Source organism: Scyliorhinus canicula, chromosome 24, assembly GCF_902713615.1.
Source record: "Scyliorhinus canicula chromosome 24, sScyCan1.1, whole genome shotgun sequence".
NCBI classification, from domain to species: domain Eukaryota; kingdom Metazoa; phylum Chordata; class Chondrichthyes; order Carcharhiniformes; family Scyliorhinidae; genus Scyliorhinus; species Scyliorhinus canicula.
The window spans coordinates 17765874-17789084 of record NC_052169.1 but is presented as its reverse complement, the minus strand read 5'-3'; the positions used below and the strand labels follow the sequence as shown (position 1 = coordinate 17789084).

Genomic DNA, 23211 nt, shown 5'->3' with positions numbered 1-23211 from the left:
ACTGGTCTTCAAACCACAACTTTTCACCTCTCGAAGAAGCTCCTTAAAACCTATCACTTTGGTAACGTCTCTTCCTTTGGCTTCTTGATTCATCATGGTTGTGTGGAACACCATAGGACGTTTTACGATAAGAGAACTATATAAATGCAAGTTATTGTTGAGACATAGTTTTCACAGTAATCAGACTCTACTTGATCCTGACTGAGTGGTCAGTGAACTTCCACCTGTCTCCTATAATACTTATTAACATTGATAAACAATAGATACAGTCAACAAATGTTGGTCAAGATTGTAGTGCCATTACTTTGAAGGCTTTCTCTGCTTTTACAAAACAAAAATCGTGTATCAACATGCTGCTGTCACAAAATGCTCTCGGGGAATTTTGTATTAAAAATCTGACTTAGAACATAGAACAGTACAGCACAGAACAGGCCCTTTGGCCCTCAATGTTGTGCCGAGCCATGATCACCCTACTCAAACCCACGTATCCACCCTATACCCGTAACCCAACAACCCCCCCCCATTAACCTTACTTTTTTTAGGACACTACGGGCAATTTAGCATGGCCAATCCACCTAACCCGCACATCTTTGGACTGTGGGAGGAAACCGGAGCACCCGGAGGAAACCCACGCACACAGGGGGAGGACGTGCAGACTCCACACAGACAGTGACCCAGCCGGGAATCGAACCTGGGACACTGGCGCTGTGAAGCATTTATGCTAACCACCATGCTACCCTGCTGCCCCTTAGCACTTAGCACAAACTTCCTCCATTTGGAAAGAAGATTTAAAAACATACCTGTGAAAACTGCCCCAAAAATTCTTCCATTAACAACAATTAACTGCCCCTAACAATTTTCTTGTGCTATAAAACACCAGAACTGACTGTCTCACATGTAAAAATTATGAATATATCCGATCCTTTGCATTTCTCTTCTTCAATACTTCAGCAGGATTTTCAGGAGCCTTGGGTCCACATATTGCAAACAGTTGCCTAAACCTCTTTACCTTGGGGGAACATTTCCCCCTCTTCAGCTATGCTTTCACTCACTTCCCCTACTACTTTTAGCATGTCTGTTTTCTGTAAAGGTGACTGTTAAAATGGTGAATAAGTGGCACAATTTTCAAAAGATTCTGTAATTCCACTTTTATTCATCTACAGAATGTAGTTTTTTTGGATGAGACAGTGAATTATTTTAAATAGGCTGACCCACATATACAGTAATGAGTGATCCATTTTCATTGTCCAGTTTTAATATTGTAAGATAGAAAAACAAAACATAAGAAATACCAGATATGACAATGAGAAGTGCATTTAGACATTGATAGAACAGCCATGTGCTGATGGCCATATTCTTCAATTTAGATATTGGTGTGTTATTGTGTGGACAGAAATGCATCAAACACTGGGAAGATAACAAGGAAGACAAAGTACACCGCTTCAGCACATAAATACAGGATAAATTCTTGGGAACAAAAGACAAAAACCTCTGTATTGTCCACCAAAGCAAAGGAAAAGAGACTGGTACTACACTACCTTGTGGTCATAGGATGCATAAGAAATTATAGTTTGTTTTGAGGATAACCAATGCAATGCTTTTTAATATTAAAATAATTTTGAAGCATTACAGAATCTATTTTTCTAACACTAGCCACCCGTTGTTTAGGATGTCTGACATTGAACACCTCCTCTAGGCTTTTGATCTTCCTCATATGCTTCCCCACTAAAACCTCTGTGTTGCTCTTCTGAGAGACATTCTGTTAACTCCACTGATTCCATGTCGTCAGTCATCATTACCTCTTGACGTGGTGGAAGCAGATCCTCTAACACAGCCAAGTTTTCTGGTTGAAACCAACCATAGGGTGGAAACTTCACCTACAGATGATGCAAGAATAATGTAACTATCCAGATTTGTAGCACCTGTCTTCAGAAACCATTACATTCTGTGATAATACTTACTGAGAATTGAATAATCAGCAGTCCTTTCTCAAATGGATCTCTATAAATAGGCATACCTTCATTAAGAACACATTTAAGGCTGCCGAGTTTTATAACTTCACCTAAGGAACGTAAAAATTGAGATCAAAATAAAGTGAACAGTAAAACAAACTATTTTACACAATATATTGTACTGATCTTTAAAAGTAATAGAAGGGCACTAAATTGGCAAAAAACATAGAAAGCAACATTGAAAAAGGCCCTTGTCCATATTGAACAAAAGCAAAAATAGAACATAGGACCAGTAAATTCTATTACAGAAGAAAAATATTGAAGGCTGAGGTTTCTTGGAAGAGGACAATAAATTTGAAATTAAAACAAAGCTGATCCTAATGTATATAAAAGCTACTAAAGATTGAGATAAATTTAGTTTAAAAGTCTTTGTCAAGGTTATTAGTAATAATGAAAGCTAAAGGATGAGGTAACCATGCATAGACTGGCAGAACAGACATATTCACATCGTCTCAAGTTTCAAAAAGGTGGTGAATTTTGGGATATTAGAACCGCCAGCTGGATGAAGATTTCAGAGTGCATCGTTTAAAAAGAGACAGTAAAGAATTTGTTCAAGCTCTGGGTCACACCATCAGAATTTCGGAACAAAGGAAATAAGAAAGGTTCCTTGTGCCTGTTCTGCCATTCCATTAGACCAAGATTGGACCTAGCTTGAACACCACCAATCAACCATGGCTCTTTTAATGAGAAAGAGAAAATGCGGAATATCTCAGCAGGTCTGGCAGCAGTTGTAGGGAGAGAAAAGAGCTAAAGTTTCGAGTCCGATGACTCTTTGTCAAAGCTCTTTTAATCCTTGACTAGCAATAGATCTGATTGCTTACATAAGAGGATCTGTCTGTAGGGAATCTAATAAAATCTTGCAAAATTAGCAAAGCTCTGGTAAGTACCTGTGGTATCTCTTGCACCAGTGGAAATTAAATGTTTTGTATAGAAGATAGTTTTAGTTTTTTTTCATAGATTTAAGAGTGCCCAATTATTTTTTTTCAATTAAGGGGCAATTCAGAGTGGCCAATCCACCTACCCTCACACTTTGGGTTGTGGGGCCGAAACCCACACAAACACAGAGAATGTGCAAACTCCACACGGACATGACCCAGAGCCAGGGTCGAAGCTGGGACCTCAGCGCCGTGAGGCAGCAATGCTAACCACTGCACCACCGTGCTGCCCATACAGAAAATAGTTAAAACGCAATAACATTTTAAATTTCTGCACTGGATTATTCTAAAATGAATTTAAGGTGTTATTGCAACCAAGTAGATGGTCGAAAATAATATGATTGTGCCAAACTAAATCTGAAAAAGGTTATGGAGCTTCCTTCAGTAATATTAGGAAATTAAATGAATGAAAATCGCTTATTGTCACAAGTAGGCTTCAAATTAAGTTACTGTGAAAAGCCGCTAGTCGCCACGGCGCCTGTTTGGGGAGGCTGGTATGGGAATTGAACTGTGGTCTGCTTTAAAAGCCAGTGATTTAGCCCTGTGCTAAACACCATTGCTTTAGAACATTTAGATCGCTCTAAGGTACTATTTTCTTTGATATTAACCTGGATTTGAAGTAATCAGCAGTGTCCTTTTGTCAAGTGTTTGTATTGTTCTTTTGAAACCACATAAAGCTTCCACAAGCAGGATTTCCATTTTCATCACCAGGTCATTTCCATGCCTTCGGAACAGGTCGTGGTCCTTTTGATCCAGTACAATGATAACGTCACCAGGTTCTAACCCAGGCTCCTGATCACCCTCCCCATGGAAAGTTATCTTCTGTCCATCTTGCATACCTGAAGTAAACTCAGTAATTAATTCCACGAGTTATTAATAAAATTATCTGGAATAGCTCTATGAAATCTCAACATCAACAACAGTACCCTTTCTCATCATACTTCACCTTTGTCGACATAAACTTCTAGTATTTTTCTCTCTTTTACAATTTTGCGTCCATTACAATTCTTGCATCGGTCTTTCGGATTAATCTGTTCTCCCTGGCCGTGACATTCTGAACACATTGTCTGAATCTGTTGTACCATTCCGGGTCCAATTTGTTGTACATGGATTTCAATCCCTCTGCCTTTGCAATTTGGGCATTTTTCCACAGCTCCTTTCTTACCACCAAAACCTGATTTAAAAAAAAAATAAAGGCCAGATGAGAAAAATGGAATTAAACCTTTTTTCCTCCATTTGTCATACAGAACACTATAGAACTAAACATTGTATACTGGGAATAAAGTTTTAAATATATACATTGTATAAAAGCATTCCCATTGCTCTAGCTCCTTTAATGAAGATTTATTGGTAGCTCTCTTTTTATCGCTTCACATCATGTCTTCCAATACGTCCTATTATCTTCATCTCGGGCAGCACGGTAGCACAAGTCGATAGTACTGTGGCTTCACAGCGTGGGTCACTGTCTGTGCGGAGTCTGCACGTTTTCCCCGTGTCTGCGTGGGTTTCCTCCGGGTGCTCCGGTTTCCTCCCACAGTCCAAAGACGTGCAGGTTAGGTGGATTGACCATGATAAATTGCCCTTAGTGACCAAAAAGGTTAGGAAGGGTTATTGGGTTAGGGGGATAGGGTGGAAGTGAGGGCTTAAGTGGGTCGGTGCAGACTCGATGGGCCGAATGGCCTCCTTCTGCACTGTATGTTTTATGTTCCCTCGTGGGTGGCACGTTAGCACAGTGGTTGGCACTGTTGCTTCACAGCGGCAGGGACCCTGTTCAATTCCCGGCTTGGGTCACTGTGCCTAGTTTGCATATTCTCCCGCTGTCTGCGTGGGTTTCCTCCGAGTGCTCCGATTTCCTCCCACAAGTCCCGAAAGTCGTCCCTGTTAGGTGAATTGAACATTCTGAATTCTCCCTCAGTATACCTGAACAGGCGCCGGAGCATGGTGACTATGGGGTTTCCCCAGTAACTTCATTGCATTGTTAATGTAAGCCTACTTGTAACACTAATTAATTTTATTAAACTCCTTGGTGATTATAATATTGATAAAGTAATGCTAGAGCATTTGCTAACTACCTTGCTACCCCCATTCGAATTAGTGTCCAGTCCCTGGACTATTATTAATGCTCTTTGCGGTTGAATAAACTTGGGTTTGTTCTCACTGGAACGACGGAGGTTGATAGAGGTCTACAAAATTATATGGGGCATAGACAGAGTGGATACTCAGAGGCTATTCCCCAGGGTAGAGGGGTCAATTACTAGGGGGCAAGGTTTTACACAGAGGGTATTGGGTGCCTGGAACTCGCTGCCGGAGGAGGTGGTGGAAGCAGGTACGATAGTGACATTTAAGGGGCATCTTGACAAATACACAAATAGGATGGGAATAGAGGGTTATGGACCCAGAAAGTGTAGAAGAGTTTAGTTTAGACAGGCAGCATGGTCGGCACGGGGTTGGAGGGCCGAAGAGCCTGTTCCTGTGCTGTACTTTTCTTTGTTCTTTGCTCTGTGCATCAACATATAAACAAGGTGCTGGTTTAGCACAGGGCTAAATCACTGGCTTTTAAAGCAGATCAAGGCAGGCCAGCAGCACGGTTCAATTTCCGTACCAGCCTCCCCGAACAGGCGCCAGAATGTGGCGACAAGTGGCTTTTCACAGTAACTTCATTTGAAGCCTACTTGTGACAATAAGCGAGTTTCGTTTTATTTCACCAGTGGAACTTATTCATATTCTGACATCCTTTTCCCAGCTATTTTTCTCTTATTCTTTCCCCTTCTCTACAATCTAATTTTTCTCCTAATAATAATAATCTTTATTATTGTCACAAGTCGGCTTACATTAACGCTGCAATGAAGTTACTATGAAAAGCCCCTGGTCACCACATTCCGGCGTCTGTTCGGGTACACAGAGCGAGAATTCAGAATGTCCAATTCACCAAACAAGCACTTCTTTCGGGACTTGTGGGAGGAAACCGGAGCACCCGAAGGAAACCCACGCAGACACGAGGAGAATGTGCAAACTCCACACAGACAGTGATCCAAACCGGGAATCGAATCCTATCTGCAATGGTTATGTTTCTCCATAACTTCGTCTTCAGCACATCCGAGAATCATAGAATTTACAGTGCAGAAGGAGGCCATTCGGCCCATTGAGTCTGCACCAGCTCTTGGAAAGAGCACCCTACTTACTCCCTCCCCCTATCCTCGCAACCCAGTAACCCCACCTCACCTTTTTGGACACAAAGGGCAATTTAGCATGGCCAACCACCTAACCTGCACATCTTTGGACTGTGGGAGGAAACCAGAGCACCCGGAGGAAACCTCACAGACATGGGAAGAAAGTGCAAACTCCACACAGACAGTGACCCAAGCCGGGAATCGAACCTGGGACCTGTGAAGCAACTACCGTGCTGCCCCAAAGCTTACAGGTTTGATCACTGTCCTTCTTATATTTAGCTTTGTGTCTTTCATAGATGCTGCAAAAAGGTCTGCAGCTATCCTCCCACCCATCATATTTGTTGAAATCCTTTGCTTTCTTTCTTTTTTTAAAAAATGTGTTTATTGGGGTTTGTAATCAAATCCTCCCACTTCGATTCTGCAAAGACTTTGGAAGCTGTTTTAGTTAGATGAACATCATCCCATAATCTTTCCCCCTGATTAGGTGCTATTTCAAGTTAGAGCTTCAGCCAAACTTCCTCCTATTTAAAGTTTTGAATGAAATTTATATACTCACCATCACATTTGTCACAAATTACATTTTTCTTCAATGCCAACTTCCTTGTTGCTCCATTGTAAAGATCTTCAAGTGAAACTGCCAATTGGTGAACAACATCCTTACCTAAACACAAATAGGCAATGCAGTCATGATAGGTGAAAACATTAATCCCAACACTGATTGTGGTTTATACATCTAAACATTACCTTGCAAATGAAATTCTTAAAGCATCAAATTTAACTATGCGATTAATTTAACACCAAGTGAAATTATTTATTGGCCATAGAACTAGAATGTTGTCCATACAGAGTTCAAGCTTCCAATCAAGCACAACTTGAAAGAATCCTATTTTATTTAAATCGATTGCCTTGGTTCTGTCAAAACACCAGATAAAGTCATCAACTGATATCTTTATCAATTGATTAAAGTTAAACACGATCTTTGAAAATGAAGCAAGCTTTTAAGCCAATGTACCATGAAAACATTAAAATAGCCAAAAACCAAGGCATATATTAGACAAAAGATGCTTAAACCTGGTTTCCTTGATTGACATCTGCTGGACTCCATGATCCCACATTAATATTTCTGCAATGTCTCAATCACCAGAGCAGCCATTAGCACCTCTTGTTGGATGGATTATTCACCATTCTGTCAATCACAAGATTATCTCCAGTTGTGCACGGGACTATCACGCCAATAAACAATGCTAACACTCAATGAAAATTCTTAAACATACTGTTATATGAATCACTAAGAAAGACTGGTTTGACAAACAGAACTTAGAAAACAAAATGCTTGTGGCCAAAAATCGATGAGCCTCCAACAGTTAATTAACTACCAAGCACTCAATGCACGCAGTAGATCATTCTTTTCATCGTGTCATTGTGTACAACTTGTGGTGCATTCAGCAGACACAAAAGGTACACATTCCAAGAGTTAGGTCAGTGGAGCTCTAACTCAAGATTCTTTCAAAGTGTTATGTGATCCAAAAAGTCAAATCTCTTCCATGTAACAGCCTTATTACAACAAAGCACATATCTCAACAAAGGTTGAAGAGAAACTGGACAGGTTATTTTAGCATTGAAAATTATGGAAAATACCTTTGTGTTTTACTGTAGATTATTCTTCTCTGGCTCAATATCTCACACCCCATGACTTTGTCACTATCTTGGACATTCATAATGAACCCAATTATCCAATAGAAACCTTTGTTATTCTGACTGATTGGGACATTATAGAATAACCACTTTTCTAAAGCATGCCTTTGGTTATAAACTGCTAAACAGATTTATTCTTTTAAATTGATAAATAAGCAAAAAAATTATGCACTTTAGATTTGCTTAATTTTAAATAACCCTCCTTAGATTCGATGGGAAAGCAACTTGAGTTACACTAAACTAGAATGGAAACTGGATGAGCAGAGGTCCCTGATTATTAAACCTACATATTGCTTTGTTGCTGACTATCCATGACACCTTTCTGGTCTATATCACAATCACAGTTTCAACTGCATTTGCAAATTTGAAGATAAGTTGAGAATTTAATATACTCTGGGTGGGGCACGTCAATGTCCATCACCAGGAGTGGTTTGATAATACCATCACAGACCAAGCTGGCCAGGTCCTGAAGGACATAGCTGCTAGACTGAGACTGCAGCAAGTGGTGAGGGAACCAACAAGAGGGAGAAACAGACTTGACCCCACCCTCACCAATGTGCCTGCTGCAGATGCATCTGCCCATGACACTATGGGTAGAAATGAAAAATGAAATGAATGAAAATCGCTTATTGTCACAAGTAGGCTTCAATGAAGTTACTGTGAAAAGCCCCTAGTCGCCACATTCTGGCGCCTGTCCGGGGAGGCTGGTACGGGAAGTGACCACCGCACAGTTCTTGTGGAGTCAAAGACCCGTTTTCACATTGGGGATACCCCTCCATTGTGTTGTGTGGCACTACCACCGTGCTAAATGGGATAGACTTCAAATAGATCTAGCAACTCAAGACTGAGCATCCATGATGCGCTGTGGGCCATCAGCAGAATTGTATTCAACCATAATCTTCAACCTCATGGGTCAGCATATACCTCACTCTACTATTACCACCAAGCCAGGGGATCAACCTTGGTTCAAAGTAGAGTGCAGGAGAGCATGCCAGGAGCAACACCAGGCATGCCTAAGAGGTGTCAACCTGGTGAAGCTGCAACACAGGACTGTTATTGTGCCAAACTGCATAAGTAGCAAGTAATAGACAGCTACGCGATTCCACAACACATGATCTAGGCTCTGCAGTTCTGCCACATCCAGCCGTGAATGGTGGTGGACAATTAAACAATTCACTGGAGGAGGCGGCTCCACAAATATCCCCATCCTCAAGATGGAGAAGCCCAGTACATCTGTGCAAAAGACAAGGCTCCAACATTTGCAACAATCTTCAGCCAGAAGTGCCGAGTGGATGATTCATCTCTGTCTCCTCCAGAGGTCCCCAGCATTATAAATGTTAATCTTCAGCCAATACGATTCACTCCACGTGATGTCAAGAAATGGCTGAAGGCACCGGATACTGCAATAGTTATGCGCCCTGACAATATTCCGGCAATAGTACTGAAGACTTGTGCTTCAGAACTTTCCACACCCCTAGCCAAGTTGTTCCAGTACAGCTACACTGGCATCTACCCAGCAACGTGGAAAATTGCCCATGTATGTCCTGTACACAAGAAACAGGACAAATCCAACCCAGTCAATTACTGCCCTATCAGACTACTCTCCATCATCAGCAGAGTGATGGAAGGAGTCATCAACAGGGACATCAAGCAGCACTTACTCAGCAATAACCTGCTCTCAGACACTCAGTTTGGGTTCCACCAGGGTCACTCAGCTCCTGACCTCATTACAGCCTTGGTTCAAATAGGGACAAAAGAGCTGAATGAGGTGAAGTGAGAGTGATTGCCCTTGACATCAAAGCAGCATTTGACTGAATCAAGGAGCCCTAGCAAAACTGAAATCAATGGGAATCAGGGGGAAAACCTCTCCGCTGGTTGGAGTCATTAAATAGTACAAAGGAAAATGATTATGCTTGTTGGAGGTCAACCATTTCAGCTCCAGGATATCACTGCAGGAGCTCCTCAGGGTAGTGTCCTAGGCCTAACCACCTTCAGCTGCTTTATCAAAGATCTCCATTCCATCAAAAGGTCAGAAGTGGGAATGTTCGCAAATGACTGCGCAATGTTCAGCACCATTCACAGCTCCTCAGATAATGAAGCAGTCCATGTCCAAATGCAGCAAGAACTGGACAATATCCAGGCTTGGGCTGACACGTGGCAAGTTACATTTGCATCACACAAGTGCCAGGTAATGACCATCTCCTACAAGAGAGGATCTAGCCATCACCCCTTGACATTCAATGACATTACCATTGCTGAATCCCCCACAATTAAGATCCTGGGGGTTACCATTGATCAGAAACTGAACTGGCCAAGCCATATTAATACTATGGCTACCAGAGCCGGTCAACAGCTAGAAATCCTATGGTGAGTAACTCACCCCTGACCCCCAAAGCCTGTCCACCATCTATAAGGTAGAAGTCAGAAATGTAATCCACTTGCCTGGATGAGTGCCAACTTCTACAACACTCGAAGGTCGGCACCATCCAGGACAAAGCAGCCCCGCTTGATTGTTACTCTTGCCACAAACATACAATTCCTCCAGTGACAGCCCAGCCGTGTGTACCATCTGCAAGATGCGGTGCAGGAACTTGCCACGATTCCTTTGGCAGCACCTTCCAAACCCACAACCACTACCATCCAGAAGGACAAGAGCAGCAGATACCTGGGAACCCCACCACCTGGAGGTTCCCCTCCAACTCACTCACCACCCTATGCAAATATATCGCCCTTCATTTACCGTGGCTGGGGCTAAATCCTGGAACTCCCTCCCGAACAGCACAGTGGGTATAGCTACACCTAGTGGACCGCAACGGTTCAAGAAGGCAACTCACCACTACCTTCTGAAGGGCAACTAAGGATGGGCAATAAATACTGCCCTAATCAGCGACGTGCACATCCCGCAAATTAAAAACATTTCTTTTCAAATTACCAGGATAAATACAATATAAAAGCTGGAATGCCCACTTTCTGCTTCAAATCAGACCACAGAGCTTCAGCCAATCAGATTTAATTTTTAAAAGGATGCATTATCAACCGATATTTCATCCTCGACACTTATTGGTATCACAAAGCTGGAGTTCAGTTATCTGGAAAATATATTCCCCAACACCATGCTTAATGCTCAGTGAGCTCAGCATACAGGAGTCTACATGAATAGAACATGAATTCAGCACAGCATGTCCTTGAAGACAAAGCTGAATGTCTGTACCTCAATATTGTTCTCAGTACGCCAGTGCAGCTGGATGTTTTACAAGCAGCAGGTAACATTGCAATTTCAAAAGACTGGGTTGACCAGGTTTTATTGCAGGTCAGTCAATAACAAGTCCGTGGAGGGGGCAGGGACGTAGAGTGTTTCCTGCCACAGAAACCAATAGGAATTTCCACTGTAATGCAATTAAATATGCACGAGGGTTGCAATGTTTCGTTGGCGGGCGGGCTAGATGGCTCACACTTATATCTAGGCACCATTTTTTAAAGGCATACGGCCATAAGTGACCCACCGTTCAAGAAAGACGGACCTCTTGAAAGAAGATGGACCTCCAGGAACACTGAAGCTTGATGTCCTTGAAGACACTGAAGCTGGAAGATCCAACTGATAAATGCGCCCACCCACTGCTACGTATTTCCAACCATAACTTCTGCTCCCAAGTTTTACGACAGCAGCTGCTGATCTTTTTTCTTCCCATTTCCTGCTCTGGACTCAATTTCTGTTTCTTTCATTGTCCTGCAACCACCAGCTTTTGCTTTGTACCACCAACCCTTTCATCATTTAATTACCCCTACCTTCCACACCATCACAGGGCTGGATTCTCCGCTGTCGGGATTCTCTGTTGCACCGGCAGCGCACCCACACCCGGGGATTTCCCGACGCCATGGGGCCGCCCACAATGGGAAACCCCATTGGTCGGCTGGCGGGACGGAGAATTCCGTTGCCTGCGGGGGTGTGCCGCACAGAAAACTGATCCAGGGATGGAGAATAGCTCCCCCTTTTTTGTCCTTTCCTCCATCTACAATATTTTGCAGGAAGATGGGAGATCCCTCCCTGCCGGCCCTACAGCCCCCCCCGGTCAATTTGTGTTGGAAAGTTTCAAAATTTGAATGCAACAGAAAAAAATAGACAGGTGTGCTAAACTGAAATGACCTCTGAAGGTCAAAGACAGAGGGGGAGGCAGTGGTGTTGTGGTATTGTGGCTGGACCCGTGACCCAGAGACCCAAAGTCATGGCCTGGGAACCCGGATTAAAATCCCCTCACATCAGATGGTGAAATTGGAATTCGATAAAAATCTGGAACTGGAAGTCTAAAAGATGACCATGAACCCATTGTCGACTGTTGTAAAAATCCATCTGGTTCACTAATGTCCTTTAGGGAATGAAATTTCTCGTCCTTATCTGGTCTGGCCTACTCCAGATCCACAGTAATGTGGTTGACTCTTAAATGCCTTCAGGGATGGGCAATAAATGCCAGCCCAGCCAGCGACGCCAACGTCCCATGGACAATTAAAAAAAAAGTAGATTGTGCGAGCAGACGCGAGATTAAATGAATATGGAGAACTTGCGAAAGGATAAAAAGCAAACGTTCAAATGGTAAAATAATTTAATAGCAGAGATTTGGGATTTCTGATAAAAAACAGCTTTAAATTTGAAGGACAAATTGTTGAAGCTGTGAACAAAGAAAGCATGGGTAGAGAAGAAAATCAAAAAATCTATATAAACCGTTCGACAGGATGCAATGCAATACACTGTTACCAGATTTGAGAGAGGGGGCAGCACGGTGGCACAGTGGTTAGCATTGTTGCCTACGGCGCTGAGGACCCGGGTTTGAATCCCGGCCCTGGGTCACTGTCCGTGTGGAGTTTGCACATTCTCCCCGTGTCTGCGTGGGTTTCGCCCCCACATTCCAAAAAGGTGTGCAGGATAGGTGGATTGCCACGCTAAATTGCCCCCTTAATTAGAAAAAATAATTGGGTACGCTAAATTTTTTTTTTAAAAACAGATTTGTGTGCTTTACTTTAAGATGAGGCAAGGTCACGGAGAGGCTGCAGAAGGATTTTAACAAGGTGAGACCAGGAATGAGAAATATTCTTTTGGACGAAATTCCAAAGAAACTGGGACTCGTAACATCTTAACACACTATTAAGGTCATCCTCTGAAAGTGGATTCCTTCCATAAATTATAAATATCCATAATATTTTCAAAACAGGGATTATATTTCCACCAACCACACATTGACCAAGTCAACTGGCAGTATCTCATCTCTAAACTAGTCTATCGGTATTTAGCCAGGCGAAAACGCAGCCAGGTTGACCTTCACTCGCTTTCCTTTTGGGAAATTATATCCTCCAGCCAGATGGTGGTATTTCCAGATTAACCAGCAAATGTATTTTAGTATAAGATCGTGTGGGGAAAAAAAAAATGAGTGGACACAAAATTGCTTACCAATTTCTATTAGAATAATGCATATTTTCTTCATATTTCTCCTCCCCATCTAACTCTCTATTGAACTAGGGAAATTACCTCTTTTCTCCCTTTGCATTCTGCCACCACCACCAAAGAACATGTCGAAGATGTCCATCGGCGAGGAAAAACCACCACCCCCTACTCCTCCTTCCTTAATGGCTTGTTCACCACCTTGGTCGTAGAGGTCTCGCTTCTTAGAGTCTGATAAAACCTCATAGGCTTGTGATATAAGCTTGAACTATTAAAAGAAGCAAGAAAAAAAAACTAGAAATGAACAAAAATATTTGAATTATCCACTAAAGATGAAAAACATTTCTAATATTAAATCAAGAATTCAACATAAAATTGAAAGATTATATCAGGATCTTTTTCTCTTCTGAGGAAGTTTCTCTTTGACCTATGATTTGAGAAAAAAAATCTTTTGGGAAAAAGTGTTAAACTGATTTGCCCAAGTATCTCATTCATAAACGCCACCTTCTTCATCGGAATAAAGTGTGAATATAGTAAAATTCCCATTGGAACACTGCCAACAAGGGCTAACAAGAACACCAATCTCAAAAGGAGTTCTTTAATGATAAAATAAAAGGACTGCCCAGTTCTCTTGTTGGTTGTCTGGACAATGTCAAGTCTAAAAGTTAACGGTGACACAGAAAAAAAAAATCAGAACAGATGCTTTCAAAGATGCAGCTTTATAAAGAGTGAATATTTTTGGATTTTCCTAGGAATGCTCATTATAAACAGTAAATTTAATAAGGAAGATTTGGTAACATTTAGTAATCTGTAACCTGAAACAAGAATCAAATGAATATTTAGGCATCAAAGACCATGCAGATTTAATATGCAGGGGCTGGTTTAGCACACTGGGCTAAATCGCTGGTTTTTAAAGCAGACCAAGCAGGCCAGCAGCACGGTTCGATTCCCATACCAGCCTCCCCGGACAGGCGCCGGAATGTGGCGACTAGGGGCTTTTCACAGTAACTTCATTGAAGCCTACTCGTGACAATAAGCGATTTTCATTTCATTTCAAAAGAACCAGAGTGCAGCTTACAAAAAACAAAGGTTCAAATTCCAGGTTGTTACGGCCTGCCATTGATAAAGACTGACGTTCCAAGTAGGTTTCATGGATATCGCATTTCTCATTAATAGCAGGCGTTACCATGTGAACAAGTTATAGTGGTTAGTGGTCTGCTGAAAAATTCTGTAACTGGGGCCATAACTCCCAAATATTAAGAAACAAAACCATTCTAATATAACTACAATTTCAGCTGTTGCGTTTGACTCAATCCATTAACTTAAAATCTCCTAACTAAAGTATCAAGGCATTCCCAGCATTCAGACTGCCAGCCAGCTTTCTTTTGGAAGGGTTAGATGTATATTTTTAATTCAATCATAGACTGTGGGTGTCACTGGCAAGGTCAGTGTTTATTGGTCAACCCGAACTGACCTCAAGAAGGTGGAGGGTGAGCTGCCTTCTTGGATCACTGCCGTCCACAGTTCTGTCAGTAGGAAGGAATGGCAATGCATTTCCAAGTCAGGATGGTGCAGGATTTGGAAGGGAACATGGAAGGTGGCCGTGTTCCCATGCACCTTCAGTCCCTCTACTAGTAGAAGCATTTTTGAAGCTGTAGCAAATTGCAGAAGCACATTGTATTATACACACAATGCAGTATAAATAGTATACACTAAGGTGTGGAGAGAGTAAATGTTAAGAGGTAGTTTCAATCAAGTAGGTTGTTTTTCCCTGGTAGTGTTGAGCTTTTTGAATGTTGTTGAAGCGTCACTCATCCAAGCAAGTGGAAAATATACCATTATATTGCCTTACAGCTGACGAAAAGCCTTGAGACATGTTCCCGGAGATAGCTTCCCTCACCTTCTGTACTGAGGCTCACCTTGATAATGTGAATCTCCAGCTCAACTCATCTTGCCATCCCTCCTCTGGCATCACCACTGTCCTACGTTACCTAATCCTTTGCTCCTGCCACTATTCAGAGCGATCATTTCAAAGTTGCCATCATTCAGCCTCTCTACTTCCAAAGACAATAATGCTGGAAACTATCAGCAGGTCTGACAGTGTCTATGGAGAGAAACAGCATATCAGGTAAATTACCTTTCACAACATATGCTGCTAGACCTGGTACTATTTCACGTCTTCATTTCAGATTTCCAGCAACTGCTCTTGGGAATTTTTCTAACAGCAGGGGATCCTCAGAAGAGGATGAGAGCCTTTCTTGTAGATAATATGGAATCTGAGCTCAACTCAATTAAATAGGACACTGACGTTTGCAAACACTGGGGTAGTGGTCAGGGAAGGAGAATCCGTGGACTATCATGTCAGAGACAGCAGCACCACACCTGTACCGATTCTGCCACACACACTGCCCCACACACACTGCCCCACACACACACACTGCCACACGCACACACACACTGCCACACGCACACACACACTGCCACACGCACAAGCGGCATGCACAGCTGCATGGCAGCCTTGCCGGCTGCAGTAATGGTGTTACCCGTCCACCAGTGCATTGCATTGACACTGTTTTTGGTGTGACGGATCATCGTGATTTGGCGTGAAACCGCCGCCTGCCTTGATTTTGGCGTCGGAAGCTATTCTCTGCCCGATCGCACTCCCCAATTTCGGCATCAGCTAACAGAATCTAGCCCCAGGTTTTTTTAGCCTGCCATGGAGGAAATTATGCCTCAACCAAGACCAATGGACAGACTGACAACACAGGGGCAATGGAAGGTTGATCTGGGTATCATCGGTTATATTTGAAAACTGATCCAATGTCAGCAGATAATGTTGCCAAGGCACAGCACAAAGTCCAGATAGAGAACTGGGAACCCAGGATCATTCTCTTGGAACCCGGATTCGAATCCCGCCATGGCAGATGTTGAAATTTGAATTCAATTTTAAAAATTTGGAAATAGGGCCGGGATTCTGCAAAAACATGGCCAAGCGTTGCTGGCGTAAACACCGGAGTGTTTCACGCCAGCATCAACGGGCCTCTTGGCACAACGATTCTGAAGCCCACGGGGGGCCAGCACGGCGCCAGAGTACGCAGCCGCGGGTCCGTGTATGCGCGCGCCGGCCGCTTCCAAGCCGGGCCCACACACGGATCGCGTGCACTCGCCGATCGGTAGCCCCGATCGCGGGCCTGGCCGTCGTGGAGGCCCAGCCCCCCACAGAGTCTGATCCCCTATCCCCCCACCACGGCCGCGGGTCCGAGCTCCTGCCAGGTGGAACCATACATGAACCACACTGGCGGGAACTAGGCCGGTCGACCGTGGACAATCACCGCAGGGGTCTCTTTTAATGGCCCTTGACCGGCGCCGTGACTACCGCGCATGCGTGGCTGGCGGCGATTCTCTGGTCGCCGGAGAATCATGTCCCGGCGTCAGACCTGATCGCGAGTCTGAGGCCCCATTCTCTGTCCCTGTGCCGAGCGTGATTTCGGCACGGAGGCTCAGACAACTCAGCCCAAACTCAGTCTAAAGATGACCATTGTCGTTTGTGGTAGAAACTCATCTGGTAGGAAAATCTGTTGTCCTCATCTAGTCTGGTCTTCATGTCACTCCAGATCCAAGCAACGTGGTTGACTTTTAAATGCCCTCAGGGATGAGCAACAAAATGTTAGGCAGTACGTAACAGCACGTAACAGTGGTTAGCACAGATGCTTCACAGCTCCAGGGTCCCAGGTTCGATTCCCGGCTTGGGTCATTATGTGCGGAGACTGCACGTTCTCCCCGTGTTTGTGTGGGTTTCTTCCGGGTGCTCCGGTTTCCTCCCACAGTCCAAAGATGTGCAGGTTAGGTGGATTGACTATGCTAAATTGCCCTTTGTGTCCAAAAAGAAAGGTTAGGTGGGGTTTTCCAAGGGGGTGAACCTCTTGAGAAGTTTTGGAAAACTTACTTTGTGCAGAAAGGAACTGATCAACATGACATTGCAAAACTCTTTCAGCATCCGTCTCTACGTGTATGATATTGGTCCCGTCTTCGCTAGGATCATAGCTGGTGCCTATTTCCCATTGGTGGTGTAACTCATAGCTAACACTCTCTTTCCCTGGTGTAAGGTATTTCCTGTTATTTCCTTTGTTCCTATTTCTTTTATTTTATTATATTTGGTCTATGGATCCATAATTGGGACGAGCTTTCAAGCAGAAGACTAGAGCTAAAGCAGCCTTCGTCGCAGGACATCCCGGGTTTTATGTTTGGAAAGGAGAGGCCAGATTCTCAGCACCGGGTGAATCTTAAATCAGTTTTGGAGGATGTTGGTTCCATTGATTAACTGGCCGCCGGTGTGTTGGCCACGGATGTGTTCTGCCTGACAGCGATCAGTTCCTGCGAGAGGCTTTTGAGAATTATAGGGCAGAAGTGTTTAGACCTTGGATTGGAAGGAACTCTCTCTCTTGCTTGATGAAGTGTGCTGTGAACTTGAAATGATGCAGGAGAGAGAGAGAGAGCGCGAGGGGGCGGACCCCAGCTATTCACAATATATATATAATGATGATTTAGACGAGGGAACAAAATGTAATACCTCCAAATTAACAGATGACACCAAGTTGGGTGGGAGGCGGAGTTGAGGATAGGATGCAGAGATCCTTCAGTGTGATTTGGACAAGTTGAGTGAGTGGACAAAAATGGCAGATGAAGTATAATTTGGAGAAATGAGAGGTTATCCATTTTGGTAGCAAAAACGAGAAGACAGACAATTATCTGATTGGCCATAAGTTAGGAGTGTTGTGCACAGTTTTGGTCTCCTTATCAGAGGAAAGATGTTTTTACTCTAGAAGGAGTGCAGCAAAGGTTTACCAGGCTGATTCCTGGGATGGCGGGACTAACGTATGAGGAGAGATTGAATCGGTTAGGATCGTATTCGCTGGAGTTCAGACCCCATGCACTTCAACGCAAGCAAGTCTTCCCGAATGCCGGTCTTCTTTCTCACAGTTGCAGTCTAAACTTTATTTCATTTTTTAAACCTTCAGCATCGGCCGCAGTGCTTCACCTGATGTGCGTGTGTGCCCACAGCATGAGAGACTTGTCCCCAGAATATTCAGTTGCACCCAATGCCGCCCCACTGTTCGTTACCAAAATATATTTAAAGTGATTTTTCCCGCCTCAATCCTCGTCGCCAGTTTTCTCTCCTGTTATATTTTCTTTGTTGCTGCAAAGAGAAAAGTATGGAGGTGCCCACAACTCTGGATTCTTGTAAAACACAAAGAGGTTTATTAGAGATGTTGCTCATTCAAAAAGATGGTGATCTTCCCAAAACCCGCGCACTCTGCTGACATCACATGGCACATAACCAGCAGGAACGTATTCCCAGATACACAACAGGTTGGCTACAGACAAGTCACATATCTGAAGCAATCCTAAGATTTGGTGTCCTTACTTCCATTTTTTGGAGCAATATTCTGTTGGGGTCTGAGTACCTGAGTTTTGGATGCATGTTGCAATTCAAGATGAAGCCTGGAAGGAGAGGTGGAAAACCTGGAGCTGGATTCCTTTTTTAAAAGTGGAGCGGAAGCTTTGTTTATAGGAATAGTTGGGAAACCTGATGAGGGTTCGTAAGGCAAACAGCTGCCGAAAGCATTGTTTGAAAAAAGATTTTAAAGAGTGTCTTTTTGGGAGTGCAGTTTGGAAACGGTGGCACAGTGGTTAACACTGCTGCCTCAGCTCCAGGGACCCAGGTTCAATTCTGGCCTCAGGTGACGGTTTGTGTGGAGTTTGCGTTTTCTCTCCACGTCTGCATGGGTTTCCTCTGGGTACTGTGGTTTTCTCTCATAGTCCAAAGAAGGGCAGGTTAGGTGGATTGGTCATGTTAAATTGCCTCTTAGTATCCAAAATGTTGGGAGTGGTTATGGGGATAGGGTGGAGTTGTGGGCTTAAGTAGAGTGCTCTTTCCAAGGGCCGGTGCAGACTCAATGGGCTGAATGACCTCCTCCTACACTGTAAATTCTATGAAAAAGAAATGGTTACGATCTTTTAAGCCAGGGTTCCATTCTGGAATCTACCTGTCCAGTAGTAACACTAACTAGGATCGTAACCATTCTAGCAGCTATATTACAGAGGCAGGAAGAGAAACCATTGCTGCCGATGCTCTAGTTATGACTGGAGAGCCAAGAGCTGAACTATACAGAAGCAAATCCTACGGAGCTGGGGGAAAGTACTAAAGGAGAATGGTGTGATAAATTGTGTCAAAGTTGCAGAGGCACAACAATCACAGAAGATTTTTAACATTGGTGAGGGCCATTTTGATGCTGTGGTCGGGATGGAAATCTAATTGGAGAGTTTTAAACAGGTCCTGGCCAAAAGATCAGGACACATCGAACCAATCACTGCCATCAGTCTACTCCCAATCAAAGTGACAGAAGGAGTCATCAACATCAAGTGCTATTAAGTAGCACTTCCTCACCAATAAGCTACTCACCAATGCTTTATTTCAGGTTTGCTAGGATCACTCAACTGCAGCTTTCAAACGTCGACACAAAAGCTGGATATCAGAGGTGAGGTGCCAGTGACTGCCCCAGACATGAAGACATTATGGGAATGAATGTCGTACAAAGAAACTAAAAACTGGCTGTGATAGTTGGATCTAATCATCTCTCCCTCAGAGGTCATTCCTACAGGACTTTTCCAGGGTAGCTACCAATTTTAGCTGTTACATCAAAGTTTGTAATGTTTTCAAGTGTTCCATTCCATTCACCATTCCTCACATAATAAAGCAGTCCATGGAACAAGAGCAAGTAACATTCACACCACACAAGCGTCAGTTAATGACCAAACAAGTCACCCACTTACATCCCTGTGGACATGTCCAGAAACACAATTGAACCAACAATCTCACACACCATAGCTACTTGAACAGTTCAGAATTCTGCTCCAATGACTCTCCATTAGTGCCCATCTGGGTGAGACTGCACTTGCCTGGTTGCATTCTGATCTACCCAGTTACAGCAAAAGAATAAAATGAAATGAAAAATGAAATGAAATGAAAATCGCTTATTGTCACGAGTAGGCTTCAATGAAGTTACTGTGAAAAGCCCCTAGTTGCCACATTCCGGCGCCTGTCCGGGGAGGCTGGTACAGGAATCGAACCGTGCTGCTGGCCTGCTTTAAAAGCCAGCGATTTAGCCCAGTGTGCTAAACCAGCCCCCAATACAATGGTTTCTCTTCCTGGTCCCGCACGGTGTCCCTCCTATTTCATACTGTCCTCAGCGACATCATCTAAAACAGTTTCCAAAGTAAACACGGTAAACATCCAGCTCTATATCTTAACCCCTCTAAATTATCAGACTGCTTGTCCAACTGGATGAGCAGAAATTTCCCCCAATTCAATATTGAAAAAACTAAAAGCATTGCCTCCAGTGCCCATCACCATCTCTATTTTCTAGACATTGACTCCATCCATCTCCCTGGCAAGTGTCCGAGGGTTAACCAGACCGTTTGAAACCTTGGGGACACATTTGACCCCAAGAGAAGCTTCCAATCTGATATTTGAGCCATCACTAAGCAACCTTTTTCCACCTCTGTAATATCACCCGACTTTATCCTAAGGCGCAACTCATCTGCTACTGAAACCCTCACATTCATGCCATTGTTACTTCTAGACTAGATTATTCCAATGACTCCTGGCTGGTCTCCCACATTCTATCCTTCATCAACTAAAGGTCATTCAAAATTCTGCTGTCCATCTGCCTAACTTGCTAATCCACAATCTTCCAAAATACCTTTGCGTATCTAATTCTGGCCACTTCAACATTCAGGGTTTTAAACCGGTGCATTTCTGGCAGCCGTGCCCACAGCTGCTGAGAGAGACTCTGGAGCTCAGAATTCCCTCCCTAAATTTCTTCCTCTTCTTTTAAAGACATTGGGCTGGATTCTCCAAACCCCGACGCCGAAATCACAATCGGCGATGGGGCGGAGAATCTGTTTTCACGTTCGAAATGAGGACCAGCGCCGGTTCCGCTATTCTCCACCCCCCCCCCCCCCCGCCCGAAAAGTGGCATACTCAGGGAGTGCGCCGTGCCGAGCATCCACCGCCTCAGGCCATTGCCTGAGGCCCACCCCACTATTCTCCATCCCCGACCAGCCGAATTCCTGACGGCATGGTTCTAATCTGGTCCTCCGTTCGGGAACCTTGCGTGGCGGTGCAGAATCAGTCCGGGGAGGGCTGATCGGAGGGCGGGGGGGGCAGGGGCTTCATTCAGGCCCGGGGGCTATGCGTGTGGGCGGTCCGGGTCAGACGAGCAGCCGACGTGGGGCACTATTTCGGCAGTCCAGATCCACAGCCTGAGTCTGCCATGGAGCACGGGCATGGCCACTGGAGGCCCAGGAAGTGCCAGGGGGCTGTATCAGCAGCTGGAGCTGCGAGCACTAAGACAGCTCCCTGCTAGCCCCCAACAAGACAGTGAATCTGTGGCCTTTTGACACCAGTTTTCCCGGCGTAGAAGACCACAGTTTGCACAACGGCATGGGGGACATAGTACCAAAAACGCAGAATCCACCCCATTAAATCTACCTCTCCGACCAAGCTGACCCTTAAATCGCTTTATGAAATGAATGAAAATCCGCTTATCGTCACGAGTAGGCTTCAAATGAAGTTACTGTGAAAAGCCCCTAGTCGCCACATCCAGCGCCTGTTTGGAGAGTCTGGTACGGGAATGGAACCGTGCTGCTGGCCTGCTTTCAAAGCCAGCTATTTAGCGCCATGCTAAACCAGCTCCAACGTGGTTGGATCTCAAATTTTCTTCAACCATGCAGCTGTAAAACCTGTGTCCTCCACAATGAAGGGGCTATAACACAAGTTAACTATTCAGTTCAGCGGGGCGGCACAGTTCACACTGCGGACTCACAGCAGCGAGGACCCGGAGTGGCCTCGCTGAATTGCCCCTTAATTGGAAAAAAAAAAGAAATTGGGCACTTTTAAATTTATACCATGGCCCCTTGCCAGGTGAAGATTGAGTGTGATAGTTGGGGTGATGGTTTCCTGTCAATTCACTGCCCCAGGTCAAGCTGTGGAAGGAATGTTCTGGAAGCTTCTGTGCAACAAATGCACAATTCTCTCTCTCACCTTCTCCCCCTCGTCCGGGTTTTTGTCGGGGTGATATTTCAGGGCCAGTTTGCGATAGGCCTTCTTGATTTCCTCAGAGGGGGCGTTGGGTTTAACGCCCAGGATGTCATAATACGCGGTTTCCTTCACCATTGCTGCCCTGCAAGTGAATCAGAACAATAAAAATAAACTTTTTTTTCACAACATGCTGTTATTCCCCCACCCCCACCCATTGGGTGGCAATGGCATTAATAATCCTCCCTCCCTCCTGGCTATCAAACCGAGAGGGACAGCCTGGGAGGTTAATGTTGTTGACAATCAGCGCGTCCTGTCACCGCCATTATGATGACGGCCCCGGGGGTTAAATATATATAAACACATGTGTATATAAATATATATATATATATACACATATGTGTGTGTGAAAGACCCACCGTTAATTTTGGATCAAGCTGATGTTTTATTGCTGTTATGATTTGAAGGGAGCTGCCGCCGAACAGCCGATGAAGAAAAGCCGCCGAACAGCCGATGAAGAAAAGCCGCCGACAGCCTCGAACCGGGTATTTAAACGCGAGCGGCAGAAGATTCTAGATCGGCCCCGCCCCCTCCGGGCTTGCCCCGCCCATCGCCGGCCACGCCCCCTTCATACTTTCATGGAGTCCGCCCGCTCCATCCCTCAACCACGCCCCCTTCGTAACGCCGCTCCGCCCACCCTCTGGTTTCGCCACGCCCACAAGCCCCATCCCCCCCACCGGCCCCGTCCTCCCACCATGACTGGGCCAACATCCACTCTTCAGCCGCGCCCCTCCTCCGTGCTAACCCCGCCCACTCATCACTGGCCCCGCCCCCCTCCCTCTCTCATGAACAACCTGGGCCAACATCC

The 23211-nt window shown here is 44.5% G+C and overlaps 1 protein-coding gene and 1 long non-coding RNA gene across 2 annotated transcripts in view; one reads left to right on the top strand and one right to left on the bottom strand.

Annotated features, from left to right (window-relative positions):
- Positions 1–1237: 1237 nt before the first annotated feature.
- LOC119956777 (dnaJ homolog subfamily A member 1-like) lies at positions 1238–22897 on the bottom strand. Its single transcript, XM_038784183.1, has 8 exons — positions 22763–22897; positions 22350–22488; positions 13331–13511; positions 6674–6778; positions 3894–4121; positions 3556–3786; positions 1962–2062; positions 1238–1877 (listed from the first exon to the last, which is right to left on the bottom strand). The coding sequence occupies exons 2-8, from the start codon at positions 22479–22481 to the stop codon at positions 1665–1667; spliced, it is 1191 nt and encodes a 396-aa protein (XP_038640111.1). The 5' UTR covers positions 22482–22488; positions 22763–22897; the 3' UTR covers positions 1238–1664.
- The window catches only part of LOC119956779, a 36268-nt gene continuing 35898 nt past the window's right edge, over positions 22842–23211 (top strand). The window contains exon 1 of the long non-coding RNA XR_005458678.1: positions 22842–22888. This is a non-coding gene — a long non-coding RNA (uncharacterized LOC119956779). The remainder of the gene's footprint in view (positions 22889–23211) is intronic.